Source organism: Delphinus delphis, chromosome 5, assembly GCF_949987515.2.
Source record: "Delphinus delphis chromosome 5, mDelDel1.2, whole genome shotgun sequence".
NCBI classification, from domain to species: Eukaryota; Metazoa; Chordata; class Mammalia; order Artiodactyla; family Delphinidae; genus Delphinus; species Delphinus delphis.
Genome location: NC_082687.1, coordinates 32,731,630 through 32,747,201, shown reverse-complemented (window position 1 = coordinate 32,747,201; position 15,572 = coordinate 32,731,630). Strand labels below are relative to the sequence as shown.

The window sequence follows — 15,572 nt, the reverse complement described above, 5'->3', positions numbered from 1 at the left end:
CTTTTGCGTCGGGTTCCAGACCACTGCAATAAAGTGAATTTCACAATAGAGTGAGTCACACAAGTTTTCTGGTTCCCCAGTGCACATAAAAGTTTACACTATATATGCTTACACTATACTGTAGCCTATTAAGTGTGCGATAGAAATATATTCAAAAAAACGATGTACATACCTTAATTTTTAAATATGTATTGCTAAAATGTGCTAACCATCATCTGAGCCCTCAGCAAGTTGTACTCTTGTTGCTGGCGGAGGGTCTTGCCTCCATGTTGGTAGCTGCTGACTGATCAGGGTGGTGGCCACTGAAGGCTGAGGCTGCTGTGGCTATTTCTTAAAATAAGACAGTGAAGTCTGCCTCATCAACTGACTCTTTCATGGACGATTTCTCTGCAGCATGTGGTGCTGTTTGATAGCATTTTACCCACATAAAACTTCTTTCAAAATTGGAGTCAGTCCTCTCACACCCTGCTGCTGCTTCATCAACTGAGTTTATGTAATATTCCAAATCCTTTGCTGTCATTTGAACAGTCTTCACAGCATCTTCACCAGGAGAAGATTCCATCTAAAGAAACCACTTTCTTTGCTCATCCACATGAAGCAATTCCTCGTTTATTCAAATTTTATCAGGAGATTGCAGCAATTTGGTCGCATCTTCAAGTTCCACATCGAATTCTAGTTCTCTTGCTATCTCCACCACCTCTGCAGTTCCTTCTTCCACTGAAGTCTTGAACTCCTCAAAGTCATCCATGAGGGTTGGAATCAGCTTCTTCCAAACTCCTGTCAATGCTGATATTTTTACCTGTTCCCATGAATCACAAGTATTCTTAACAGCATTTAGAATGGTGAATCCTTTCCAGAAAGTTTTTTATTTACTTTGCCCAGATCCATCAGAGGAATCACTATTTATGACAGCTATAGCCTTATGAAATGTACTTCTTAAAAAATAAGAATTGAAAATTGAAATTGGTCCTTGATTCATGGGCTGCAGAATGGATATTGTATTAGTAGGCATAAAAGCATTAATTTCATTGTCCATCTCTATCAGAACTCTTGAGTGACCAGGTGTGTTGTCAATGAGCAGTAATATTTTGAATCTTTTTTTCTGAGGAGTACTAAGTATTCAGTAAACCTTGTTGCAATCAGATGTGCTGCCATGTAGGCTTTGTTGTTCCATTTATAGAGCAGAGGCAGAATAGACTGAGCATAACTCTTCAGGGCCCTAGGATTTTTCAGAATGGTAGATGAGCATTGTCTTCAACTTAAAGTCACCAGCTACATTAAACCCTAACAAGAGTGTCAGCCTGTCCTTTGAAGCTTTGAAGCCAGGCATTGACTTCTCTTCTCTAGCTGTGAAAGTCCTAGAAGGCATCTTCCAATAGAAAGCTGTTTTGTCCACATTGAAAATCCGTTGTTTAGTGCAGCCACCGTCATTAATTATCTTAGCTAGATCTTCTGGATAACTTGCTGCAGCTTCCTGGTGCGATAGCACTTGCTGCTTCACCTTGCATTTTTGTGCTGCAGAGCTAGCGTCTTTCTTTAAATCTTATGAACCAACCTCTGCTAGCTTCAAACTTTTCTTCTGCAGCTTCTTCACGTCTCTCAGGCTTCAGGGAATTGAAGGGAGTTAGGGCCTTGCTCTGGATTAGGCTTTGGCTTAAGAGAATGTAGTGGCTGGTTTGATCCTCTATCCAGACCAAAAAAACTTTCTCCACATCAGCAATAAGGCTGTTTCACTTTCATTTCTGTGTTCACTGGAGCAGCACTTTTAAATTCCTTCAAGTACTTTTCCTTTGCATCCACAACTTGCCTCGCTGTTTGGTGCAAGAGGCCTAGCTCTCAGCCTGCTTCTGCTTTGACATGCCTGCTTCACTATGCTTAATCATTTCTAGCTTCTGATTTAAAGTGAGAGACACGCAAGGCTTCTTTCACTTGAACACTGGGACCACTGTAGGGTTATTAATTGGCCTGATTTCAATATTGTTGTGTCTCAAGGAATAGAGAGGGCTGAGGAAAGGGAGAGAGATGGAGGAATGACCAGTTGATGGAACAGTCAGAACACACTGCGTTTATCAATTAAGTTTGCCATCTTACATGGGTGTGGTTTGTGGTGCCCCAAAACAATGACAATAGTAACATCAAAGATCACTGATCACAGGTCATCATAACAAATATAATAATAATAAAGTTTGAAATCTTGCAAGAACTACCAAAATGGGACACAGAGACAAAAAGTGAGCAAATGCTGCTGGAAAAAATGGCACATATAGACTTGCTCGACAAAGGGTTGACACAAGCCTTCAATTTGTAAAAACAAACCAAAAAAACCCTGCAGTATCTGCAAAGTGCAATAAAGCGAGGTCTGCCTGTATAGTTGATAATATAGTAATAACTTTGTATTGTGATAGATGGTAACCAGACTCATGGTAGTGATCATTTCGTAATGCATAAAAATGTCAACTCACTATGTTGTACACCTGAAACTAATAAAATATCATAAGTCAACTATACTTCAATAAAAATTTTTAAAAAATAAATAACGCTGAAACATTGCATCAGTAATACCATAGAACATAAGCATTTGGTGCAATGTCTCCAACAGGGAGGAAGTTGGGGAAGGTGAGAGTTGGGGACAGGGCTCCAGGGGTCAGAGGTAAAAGGGGGGGCCAGGTCTTTCGAGGGAGACTCTGAATGAAGTTTGGGGTGAAATGCAGGAGAGGGGCTTCAAGAGGATGAGGAGGGAAAGGGCTGAGGGCAAACAGGGCCCCCTGCCATTGTTCACCCTTGTGTGCAATGTGCCAGCACCCCCTATCATCTCTGGGCACCAAGCCTGGGGCCCCCAGCCCTCCTCCTTCCACCCTCTCTTCTTGTTCCAGTGGGAAGAGTCCTTGTACCACGGTGTCCCAGGAATGGAGCTGTGCCTCCATCCTCTTCCCACATTCTCTCAGGCACAAAGCAGCCGTGTGGCCTTTCTGTAGTTTTTCTAAGGGCTTTTACTGCCTGGAACGAGGGAAATGAACAGGGTACACAGCTCCTTCTAGATCATCTCCACTCTTGCCCTCATTCTCTATACTCTTCCTTCTCCACTTGGACCCTGTGGGAAGAGGGAAAGGCCTTAGAAGTCATCATGGTGAGTGTGGGACACACAAAGGACCCATCCACATAAAAGAAAAAACAAGTCTGAAGCACTCTTGCTCCAGGACTGGGGAGTGGGGTGCTGTTTGAGTGGAGAGGCGATGGGGTGAGGGCTGGTGATGCCTGCCCTGGGACTGGGGCAGCAGGAGGGAAGAGAAACTCCCAGGGGTCTCCCCTCTAGACTTCTCTTCCCATCTTTTGCTTGCCTCCAAAGTACTCCTGCCAAAACCACTCTAAGCTAACCTAGGGTCAAATGAGAAAAGGAGGAGAGGAAGGTAGGCAGGGTCCCATATAGAATAACCAGTCCTGAAGGCCATTTTTACATGAGGAACATAAATAAGTCACAATGAATTTACATATGCATATACACAGAAACACATGTGCATGATAGTACTGTTTATATACTGCTTGTTGATAGTGTATTAAAACTCGAGATAATTACGGGGTTTAGCTGATATAATATACTCATGTTCTGTATATTGCATAATGAATAGTATTTTAGAAACTAAAAATTGACTTATAACAATGTTCTAAAAAGGTAAAATATTTTATGGTACATCGTGTTTTATGCTTCTCCACAGATTGGTCTACAAATGGTTTCTTCTCATCCAAAAAGTCAGCTGTACATTTGGTGCTGTGGGTTATTTGGCTATCATGTTTACAATGTGTGGATTCAATTAAGTATCTCCAATTAAGACATTCATATCTCCAAGCACTTGCTTATAACATTCACCTGGTCGAGTTCTCTGTCTCTGGAAGCCACGTTTGGCCCTACACTTTTCCATGCACACGTTGTTTATAGGCCTATCATTGGTATCGTAGATATCACTGGGGAAAACCAGGAGAAAAGGAAGAGAAAACCCACAGATTTAAAAGTTTTGCAAAAATTATAAGCTTTAAAGAGAATCTATACGTGGTCTATAAGTTTAAAAGATCACCATTAAAAGCACGCTGACAGGGCTTCCCTGGTGGCGCAGTGGTTAAGAACCAACCTGCCAATGCAGGGGACATGGGTTCGAGCCCTGGTTCGGGAAGATCCCACATGCCGCGGAGCAACTAAGCCTGTGCGCCACAACTACAGAGCCTCCACTCTAGAGACCGTGAGCCACAACTACTGAAGCCTGCACGCCTAGAGCCCCTGCTCTGCAGCAAGAGAAGCCACCCAATGAGAAGCCCACGCACTGCAATGAAGAGTAGCCCCCGATCACCGCAACTAGAGAAAAGCCCGCGCGCAGCAACAAAGACCCAATGCAGCCAAATAAATAAATAAATTTAAACAAACAAACAAAAAAGTAGGCTGACATTTATGGTAAAGTAGTTCTTACTGAACTACAAATTTCCCTTCCACAAAATTCTGAAGTGTCATTTCCTTCTATAGATCTTCTTCCTTAAAACCTCTAGAAGTATGCTATCCAATACAGTAGCCACTAGCCTATGTAGCTACGGAGCACTTAAATTATGACATAAGAGGTGCTGTAAGTCTAAAATACACATTGGATTTCAAAGACAGCATAAGAAAATAATTCTTCTATCGATTATATGCTGAGATGATAGTACTCTGGATGTATTGGTGAAATTATTTCATGTGTTTCTTTTTACCTTTTTAGTGTGGCTACAAGAAAACTTTTAATTTTGTCCAATCTGTATTTCCACTGGACAGCACTGCTCTAGAATTTTGTTTCTGGTATCCATGAAATCCCTTTTGCTGGGAGCAGTTGGGAAAAGAGGAAACTGAGTACTGAAACTTTCACTGAAAGAGAGGTGAAGAGATAAAAAAACAAGAAAGTCTAAGGAGAAATAAAGGAAATTGGGATAATAATATCTATGACTCAGAACCATGCTCCCATTGCGAAGATGGTTGCTGAGATGTGCTATGGGTGAGGGTCTCACAGGCAGAGCTGAGGCTGTGTAATCAACCTATGTCCTAGAAAGGGAATGTAAGACATACTGCATAGCCATGGAAAACATGTCAAATGAAAAATTTCCTGGAAGATCTGTCACATCAAAGTTACTCTAAATCTCTAGGACCTTAACAGAAATTCAGAGGTAGAGGCCAGCAACTCTTAACTCATAAAATAAGGAAGACAGGGCTTCCCTGGTGGCGCAGTGGTTAAGAATCCACCTGCCAATGTAGGTGACAAGGGTTCGAGCCCTGGTCCAGGAAGATCCCACATGCCGTGGAGCAACTAAGCCCGTGCACCACAACTACTGAGCCTGTGCTCTAGAGCCCGCAAGCCACAACTACTGAGCCCACATGCCACAACTACTGAAGCCTGCACACCTAAAGCCTATGTTCTGCAACAAGAGAAGCCACCGCAATGAGAAGCCCGTGTGCCGCAACGAAGAGTAGCCCCAGCTCGCTGCAACTAGAGAAAGCCCGCGTGAAGCAATGAAGACCCAACACAGCCAAAAATAAAATAAATTTTAAAAACTACTTTAAAAAAATAATAATAATAAATAAATAAAATAAGGAAGACAATCAGATGGAGAGCCAGCCCTGGGAAGAAGGGCTCTTCCTATGGCAACATAGCAATCTGATTTTATAAGTATTTCATGAAACTTTCAGAGCGGGAATTCCTACCATTCTCTAGCAGGAAAGGGATAGAAAATAACTGTACAGATCTATTATTATTAGTTTAAGTTATAGAAAGACACGGATTTATTTTTTCAGCATACTGTCTGTATTACTTTAATGAATGTAAAAGTATTCATAAGGACTTTTATGAAGTTACTTGGGAATAGAGTTGCCCCAAGATTATTATCCATATAATTTTAAGATCCTTAACCAGGAATTCTCCTATAGTGAGGCATTCAAAGAATCTAACCCTTCAGATGGGAAGGAACGATTTTTTTCACTACTAATTTTTCTTGAGCATTATGGTATTAAGATTCTTTTCTGTGGAACCACGAGTTCATTGCTACACTTTTTATCAATTAGATTATAAATACGTGCTCCCCTGGGTATGGAGGGAAAGTCATCTTCATTCTTTCTCACTGCCCCAATTCTCAAATATTGAAAGGATGAAACCACCCGCTGTGTTGGAATTCCCGGTTCGCATTACCAAAAGATGGCTGCCCTCTAGGTCTACACAGCTCTCTGCCTTTACCATTTCCTCCTCAAATTAAGAGTACAAAAACTGCCAGAAGAAGGTTCCAGAGACAGATTTCCCAACGCCTCTCCTCTCTCCACTTCCTTCCCAACTCAGTCAGACTCACCTACATCCATTGCTAGTATTTGAGACTGTTTACAGAGATAGCACATCAAAAGTGCAATGATTTAAGATCCAGACATTACATTAGAAGCTAATCATTTACTTTCTTTTTGAATTTTTTTAATACAGCAGGTTCTTATTAGTTATCTATTTTATATGTATTAGTATATATAGGTCAATTCCAATCTCCCAATTCATCCCACCACCACCAATCCCCCCCGCCCCCGCTTTCCCCCCTTGGTGTCCATACGTTTGTTCTCTACATCTGTGTCTCTATTTCTGCCTTGCAAAACTGTTCATCTGAACCATTTTTCTAGATTCCACATATGTGCATTAATGTACAATATTTGTTTTTCTCTTTCTGACTTACTTCACTCTGTATGACAGTCTCTAGGTCCATCCACATCTCTACAAATGACCCAATGGAATATTACTTATGGCTGAGTAATATTCCATTGTATATATGTAACATATCTTCTTTATCCATTCTTCTGTCAATGGGCATTTAGATTGATTCCATGACCTGGCTATTGTAAAGAGTGTTGCAATGAACATTTGGGTGCATGTGTCTTTTTAAATTATGGTTTTCTCTGGGTATATGCCCAGTAGGGGGATTGCTGGGTCATATGGTAGTCCTATTTTCAGTTTTTTAAGGAACCTCCAAACTGTTCTCCATAGTGGCTGTATCAATTTACATTCCCACCAACAGTGCATGAGGGTTCCCTTTTCTCCACACCCTCTCCAGCATTTGTTGTTTGTAGATTTTCTGATGATGCCCATTCGAACTGGTGTGAGGTGATATAATCATTTACTTTTTAAAGAAACATTTACCTTTAAAAAAGAAATAGGGGTTGTCACAGAGAATCCTAGTGCATTTGAAATACGATCCAACTTGCAAAAAGATTTTTTTTATTAACACATGGCAACCACGGCATAGCAGCAAAGGGCATCAAAATTTGCGCTTGATTCCTGGTTTCATTTTGTACCAATTGTCATGTTAAGCAAATCACTTTTTCTAAGTCTCCGTTTTTTCAAAGGTAAATTGGGGATAATAATATCTATCTCAAATATTTTTAGGAAAGATAAAGTATTTGAAAGCATTCTGTAAAATCTAAGTTTGATAGCAGGGATTCTCAACCCTAGCTGCTGCCCCAACCTCACCCCAGGCCACTTAAATTAGAGCCCCTGAAAGTGGGCTCGTGTATCAGTATATGTTTAAATCTCCCCCAGGTGATTCCAATCTACAATTAGGGCTGAGAATCATTGGACTATTAAAGAGGTTCCTAATGTTAGTGGACCACTGCAATCACCTGGTGTCTGGAGAGCCTCCAAAAATATTGCTGCCCAGGCCCCACCCCCAGAAAGCCTGATGTAATTGGCCCAGGGTGCAGCCTGGGGATGGAGGTTTTTACAAGCTGCCCAGGTTTTTCTACACGCAGCCAAGCTTGAGAACTGCTGGTTAGAGTTGGCTTGTCTCAGCACTGCAGTCCTAAGAAGCCTTTAAACATTCTCAATAATGACTTTGTCCACTTAGCCCTGAGTAGTAAAATTTGAATGGAATTGAGAGAATTTTAAATTCTTTCATTAAAAAAAATTAAACAAATAAGTGGGGGGAAATACCACCAAGGCTCTGTTAGATACCATGGCAGGAAATACTGGGTTAGCCAAAAAGTTCATTTGGGGTTTTTGACCAATCCAAATGAACTTTTTGGCCAACCCAATACTTTCCAAGCTGCAGCCCTCACCCATCCCCACAAATGCCACATCCTTACATCCCTTCACTGTTGTTCTCAATAGAACCAAGGCTAGAGATTCCATGGATTTTGGCATCATGCCCTCGTTCTATGGCCTCTACTATGGGGTAATGAGGATAGACTTTGCAGAGATCTGCTCAGTTTACATGGCTTCTACTATAGGGGAAGCGCTGCTTTCATTCTTTGAAATCATTTATGGTACATGGAAAAATGGTCTCATCTTACACATTTGCATCCATTTTCAAAAATAGATAAGTCTTTTTTGGTTCTGTCAGCCCAACTGCTCCCTGGATTCTCCTGGCATCAGATTATCTGAAAGTAACCATGTCTAGCATACTCCAATTGCCAACATATAAAGGATTAGTAAAAAATCAGCAATAACAAAAACACTTGATCTCTGCTAATGCAAATAAAAGTCATATTTTATGCACATAAAACACTTTAGAATCAACCAATGCCTCATCATAAAGATATGATGTTATCATTATCATTATACAGCAGTTACCATTATACAGCATTTGAAGAAGTAGAAGACAAAAAAAGTGTGCTAAATGTATTCTAACTGTAATATTCTTCCCTGGAATTTAAAAAAATCCCTAGTAGTTTTTTTTTTAACTCTCTTAAAATTAAAACTCAGAATGGACATATTTTCTGGTTAGATGGATTCCAGATTCAGATATTAGGAGTATCCATCTGTGTCTAACACATGCACATCTCTTAAAAACTTGCATACCAAGGGCTCCAGGGAAGACCCAGTGGTTTCAGAAATTCCACATCTCTGCCCTCTACCAGTCTTTTGGTACACAGCCAGATGTAAAATGGAAAAACCAGTGTGAGTGGAAAGAGAAGAGTGAACTTCTGGACTGTTGTTCTCCCTCTCTTTATGGGACAGGACTGAGTAAACAAGACCTTGACTTCACCCCCCATCTCTGTAGGCTCCATCTTACTCTTTTCCTAGAGCCTGGAATCCAATTTCTATAGTGAAATTCTGGAATTGCCCTGCCGTGTGTAATCTCTGAGACAACTGCCTTTCTTATAAGGTTTAAGGTGAACACAGGAGGGAGCATTTTTGCTCCTACTTCCTCCAACAAAAACCAGAGCCATCCCCCCTCTAAAAAATTCCCAAACCTCTTGTGCTTGTTTAGGGACAGGAGAGGAAGAAAAGAGTTGTATGTCCTCTGTTCGCCAGTGAACCAGGAAGAAGAGACTTAACCTGGCAAGACAACCAAGTCTTTAAGCACCAACATCCTGGAGATTTCTCACCTGACCCCACCCCACCAGTCTTCAACATCTTGTCATCTCCTGTCATCCTCTTTCCAACCACCAGAGACATAAAAACCCCTGCCTCGAGCCATTGGCACAGCCATCTGTGACTTAAACTGATGGGGTGTGTGTGTGTGTGTGTGTGCGTGCGTGCGTGCGTGCACACTTGTGCCAGAGGTAAAGAGGAAGCAAAGGATGAGCACTCTCCATTCTCACCCCAGCGCCCAAGCCCCACACTAATTGTCAGACTCTGGGAGTGGAGCCAGTGCATCTGCTTTGTTTTAAAAGCTCCCTAGGAAAAGGAATGAGCTATTAAGCCATGCCAAACTTGGATGAATTGTAAATATATATTGCTAAGTGAAAGAAGCCAGCCTGAAAAGGCTACATACTACACGACTCCACTTCTATGACAATTTGAAAAAGGTACAGCTATGGAGACGCTAAAGAGATCTGTGGTTGCCAGGGGGTTAGGGAGGGAGCAGGGTTGAATGTGTGAAGCACAGGTTATTTGTTAGGGTGGTGAAGTTATTCTGTGTGATACTCTAATGGTGAATACATGACACTATGCATTTGTCAAAATCAACAGTATTTTATAGTGGAAAGGGTAAACCTTAATGCATGCAAATCTTAAGAAATCATTTAGGATGTCAGGGAATGCCAGGATAGAATGTAGACTGTGACAAAAGAGTTCAACTGTATTACAAATGTATGAAATAACCTCACTGAAGGGGGTGGGGGGAAGTGCTGACCTAAGTCACTTTGAAATGAGTGGAGATCTAAGATTAAAAGCAAAAGGAACTATACATAAGCACTGTATGCTAGTTCATAAAGTAGTTTCCCTCAGGGCTATGGGTTAACTATTTTGATACCACTATACATGTATTCTGGAATTGGACTACCAAGTAAATGGAAGACCGATTGTGGGAGCTACATTTCTTACTCTCAGAAGCTTACACACAAGCAAGGAGAAAAGGCTAGAATTATCTATGTAGTAATGGATGAGTCAAAGACATCAATCTGAACTCATGTTTAGCTTAATGTATCTTAATGTAGATGATACATATAGAAATATTTATAGATATGTGTATACACATGGGTTAGTATATACAGACATATTTCCTTGCTCTGTCAGCTACGAAGCCCTAGAAGCAATGACACCTCAGTAGCATTGAGCACACCGAGTACCCAGATCTTGGTTTCTAATACCATTCTATAATAAGGGGAAGCAGTGCTTCTTGGAAAAATGACTGACTCTGATCTTGGCAGGGAATATACAATATGAGCCTGGAGTATCTTGTAGTGTCAGAAAGTAAGGAAGTGCTCAAAAAAAGCCCCACACAAGAAAAAACCCACAATGATGGGGATATGTCAAAGAGACACAGAAGCCAACTGAAAGAGAGCCCAATGGCCAAAGCTGAAACAATTTGAGCAACACAATGGTAGGTAGTAGTAATAGTAATAGTATTGGGTTATAACTCAAAGTATAGAATAAATATCCATGAGTCCATAGTGACATAAATAAATGATTGGATAGATAAATAAATTAAATAAATAAATAAATAAATAGAGGAGAATAGACAAATCTCCTATGCAGAAGAATTCCACATAATTTATGTAGATACTCCACCCTTAAGAAGCTTGTGTGGTTAAATGTTATGTGTCAACTTGACTAGGCTCTGGCGTCCAGTTGTTTGATCAAACACCAGTCTACGTGTTGCTTTGAATGTATTTTGGAGATATGATTAACTTTAAGGGAAAGAAAATACCCTTGAAAATATGGATGGGTCTTAGCTAATCAGTCGAAGGCCTTAAGGGCAAAAACTGAAGTTTCCCTGAGAAGAAGGAGTACTGCCTTAAGTCTGAAATAACTCTTTGCAGAGTTTACAGCCTGCTAGCCTGCCCTCCAGGTTTCAGACTTCCCAGCCCCGAGTCTTTAAAATGAGTCTCTCTCTCCCTCTCCCTCCCTCCCTCCCTCTCTCTCTCTCTCTTTCTCTCTCTCTCCACACACACACACACTCATGCATATCCTATCAGTTCCATTTCTCTGGAGAACGCTGACTAATACAGAGGTGGAGCATAACTTATAACTTCCCACTCCTTAAGTGTGGGCTGCTCATGGTGATGACGACTTCCTTCCAAAGAGTTCAGTATAAAAAGAAGTAAAAGAACGAGTAGCTTTATAGTGGAGAAATTTGACAACCACTACCTCAAGCTAGGTGATCTAGGTCAACATCAACAGGGACGTCATGTTGACGGCATGTACCCTTGCTACGGTGTGGTAGGAATGGCACTTCACCTCTGTTATCTTCCTCCCTAAAACCATAACCCCAGAGGAACCAAGAGAAGAAACATCAGCTAAATTCCAAGTGAAGGACATTCTACAAAATACCTGCCTCCAAAACTCTCAAAGTCAGAAGGAAACCAAAGTCTGAGAAACTGCCAAAGCCGAGAGGAGCCCAAGGAGACACGATAATTAATGGTATCCTAGGTGGGGTTTTGAAACAAAATAAGGACATTAAGGGAAAACCAAGTAATCTGAATAAAGTATACACTTTATTTCGTAATAAGGTATCAATGTTGGCTCATTAATTGTGACAAATGTACCATACTGATGTAAGATGTCACTGATAGGGGAAACTTGGTATGGGAACTCTGTACTATCTTCGTATCTTTAAGTTTAAAGCTATTATAAAATACATATTTTATTTTTAAAGGAGCTTCTGAGACATTCTAATGTGCTGCTAATGTTGAGAATCACTCCTCATCCGCAGCCCTGGGGAGACGCAGTGTCTTAAATTAGGGTTCCAGATGCATTGCCTTCTAATGGGCAATTAGTCTGTGTGCTCCGTATAATCACTTGGGATTATATTAAAATTTTAATTATATTAAAATTAATTAAAAGATACATAGATGCCTGGGTTTACTCCAGATCTATGAATCAGAGTCTCCAGGAAAATAAAGGGAAGGGTCAGGCTCTGGGTGAACTTAAAAAGCTTCCCGTGTGAGTCTGCACTTACAGCTCTGGATAAAAACTGTTCCTCTCAAAGGATTCCTTGGTGGGGAGGTTAGGTAGTTACAATTAGCGATGTGCTTTGGTTCCATTTGGGGTGCAGTGGGGTTTTGCCTAGAAAAACCCCACAGTAGCATTGTCCCTATGGGAAAAAGTGTTTCAAGTTCTAAACCACCAGAGAAACAGTAAAGACTATGTTCCCAAGCCTGGCAGTGGCTTCCCTGTGTTCCGAGAATGGTGTTGCTCTGTGCCTTTCCCCCAACAGTTCTACAGAGTCAGTGGGATGCCCACCAGGAGCTCGTCAGACGACATCGGTGCCGCCTGTGGGCAGATCACCGTGGTGCTCAATGAAGAAGGACTCACTGAGAACACCTACCAGCTTTCGTGCAAGCATGTGTATCCTTTCCATGGGAGACCCTTTGGTCTTTATCAAGCCAGTGCCAGGAGGCAGTTTTCAGATAATCTGTGTCAGGCATGGGAGATAGCCAGTCAGGGAAGACTGTCTCATCACTTCCCTCCTCCTTCCTTTTCTCCCCTTACCCCCACCCTCTGCCTTGCTTAACGCTCATCCCCAAACCCCAAGCCTTTATCCTCCCATCCATCTTCTTTTTGAGACTTTCTGGCAATCCCTGCTGAATAATGAACTGCTCTTAATTAGCAGAGGTGAACCTCCTCCTCCAGTAATTTCTTTTTCAAAAACGAATCTTCATGCCACACAGACAGGAGGGCTGCAGCATCTGTGCAGAGGCTGGCTGGGAAAGCTGGTGAAGCTATAAGCAAACAGGTAGCCAAGAAAGACAAGAGAGAGAAAGGGTTGGGGAGTGAAAAACAGAGTGAAGTTTCAGGTGCAGGGAGGAACTCAGGACTCTCCAGGTGGAGCCCGTGTCTGAGTCTCACAGGAACAAGAACGACAAAGCGGTGTTCTTTGCCTGGAAATAATCCTTAGGAACCTGCTTGTGTCAACAGTGGTGATGGGGGAAGCCAAGTATCAGCTTTGGTCTTGAAAAGAGGATAAGGTCACAGGTAGCAGGACACCTTAAGTTACACAAGGAGGGACCAAAACGTGAGTACCCAATTCTTGGACTATTTGGTTCCTCTGCCTATGGGCTGTACCCCAAATTGCTATCTACTGGCTGAGGGATCTTTAGGTATTAGGGACCAGACCAGCCTGTGCCTGGAAACCAGCATCCTCTGGGACTCCAGTAACCGTGAGGAAGATCTCCACTGTGCTGAAAGATACTGAGGTCAAGAACCCAGCAGCCTGTCCTGCCTGAGCAAGTAACTCTGGATACCAGAGTTGTGTTTGCATTGGCCAACAATCAGTATTTTAATTCTTTTCTTAAGAGAGGGAAGAGAAGGCATCATTTATCTTTATTTTATAGTACAATATCAATTTTATAATATTGCTATGCACTCAGTCGGTTCAAAGCTCTGGCATTATGAGGTGGTTAAACCATCTGTCTTTTGCCTCTGAAGCCCACCTAACTCAATCAGTAATGCCCTAGATGTGCAGCACTCATGATTTGATTCTGTTTAACCTGGACAGATTCCATTTATTCAATCCTGAGAGTCAAAAACTGGACCAGGGCTTCCCTGGTGGCACAGTGGTTGAGAGTCCGCCTGCCGATGCAGGGAACACGGGTTCGTGCCCAGGTCCGGGAGGATCCCACATGCCGTGGAGCGGCTGGGCCCGTGAGCCATGGCCGCTGAGCCTGCGCGTCCGGAGCCTGTGCTCTGCAATGGGAGAGGCCACAACAGTGAGAGGCCCGCGTACCGCAAAACTAAACTGGACCAAATGCATCTGAAATGTATTATTCCAACATTTAAGTTTTAACATTTTAAGGTGAGAAACACAAAGATACCCCATGTGGAAGTCTATGTGGTTTCTTAGTGTGATACCTTTCCCAAAAAACTATCATTCTTAGTAGAAATTTTCCAAGTCTGGTCCTAGTTTTAAATACGAATTACTTTTCAAATGTTGGAACAGAGCCCCTTCTGCCATTTGCAAGTGGAAGTATTTTCTCTCTCTTCACCTTTAAAAGCCCTTAGGGATTGTTGTACACGTGTGCATATGTAATCGAAAATGTAGTCACCTTTAAATTTGCTTTGCAGGGAGTATCATTAAAGGCCCATTTTAGCATGAGTCATATTAACAAGGAGTGGGCAAACCGGAATCATATTAACAAGGGGGCGGGAATCTGAGTCTTGCTCTGCGGCAATTCTGCCAGTGTGGAAGCTTTGCAGATGAGATTTTGAAGATGAGAGAATATTAAAGAGGAGATGGACATTTCGATGATCGTTCGATGACCCCTGAACTCCATATCTATGTGGAAGATGGGGCTGTACTCCAGCCCTTTTGAATGAAGAGCTGTATGGGTTTTGACTCAGAATCTTTGTTATAATACACTGTATGTTAACCCAAGCGTGTTGCAAAAGTGACCCCAACGCCAAGAACGTAAAAGAGTGGGAACCCTTAGTTGCACACAGATCTAATATTGAGGAATCATCTACATGGCCTTGACTTGCCTCCGCCTTCATATCCTCCGTCTGTTAGAGAGGGAACATCATTTTTGTTCACACAGGTGTGTAGCAGGCCAGACAGAACATCGTGTGATCTTGATCCAGAAGGCCACACTGGGATCAACAACTGTAGAAATAAATCAACATGATGGATCTCATTGTAGTTAATCATTTACCCAAATCTATAAGCTGTGGAACCTGGGGGAAATACATTTGCAAAAGTAATCGGTTTTGAATGATTCATTCAAATACTTGTCCAATAAATAGGCACTTAGGCACTGCTTAATGTGCTGAGCACAGAGATGAATGAGTCATGGTCCCACAGGTAACATATTGCCCAGGAGAGACATGTAAATACACAGAAAGTCATGACACAGAGTGACCTGTGCTCTGTTAAGACTCCGTCCCTGGTGCTGCAGAAAAACATACAGTTCACTGGCAACTTTGGGGTCAAAGGGTCAAACTTTCTGGACAAGGGGTTGTATACAACTGAATCTGTAAATGCCTAGAGTTTTAGATGTTCATTATAGGTTTATATTCTATTAAAAATAACTGGCCCCTTATCAGTAATAAAAGTTGAGAAAAAACTTATGAAGCTAACAGAAATATTTGTACATATTCTTGACCACAAATAATTTAAATTTGTCTAGCACCTAAGACAAGTCTGGTTACATACATAGT

At 41.7% G+C, this 15,572-nt stretch overlaps 1 protein-coding gene across 1 annotated transcript in view; it reads left to right on the top strand.

Moving 5' to 3' along the window:
- Window positions 1-15,572, top strand: part of RNF175 (ring finger protein 175) — a 76,906-nt gene that overhangs the window by 49,250 nt on the left and 12,084 nt on the right. Inside the window, 3 exon segments of the mRNA XM_060011913.1 lie at window positions 3,714-3,809; window positions 8,130-8,265; window positions 12,637-12,767. Of these exon segments, the coding sequence (XP_059867896.1) occupies window positions 3,714-3,809; window positions 8,130-8,265; window positions 12,637-12,767 (363 nt within the window).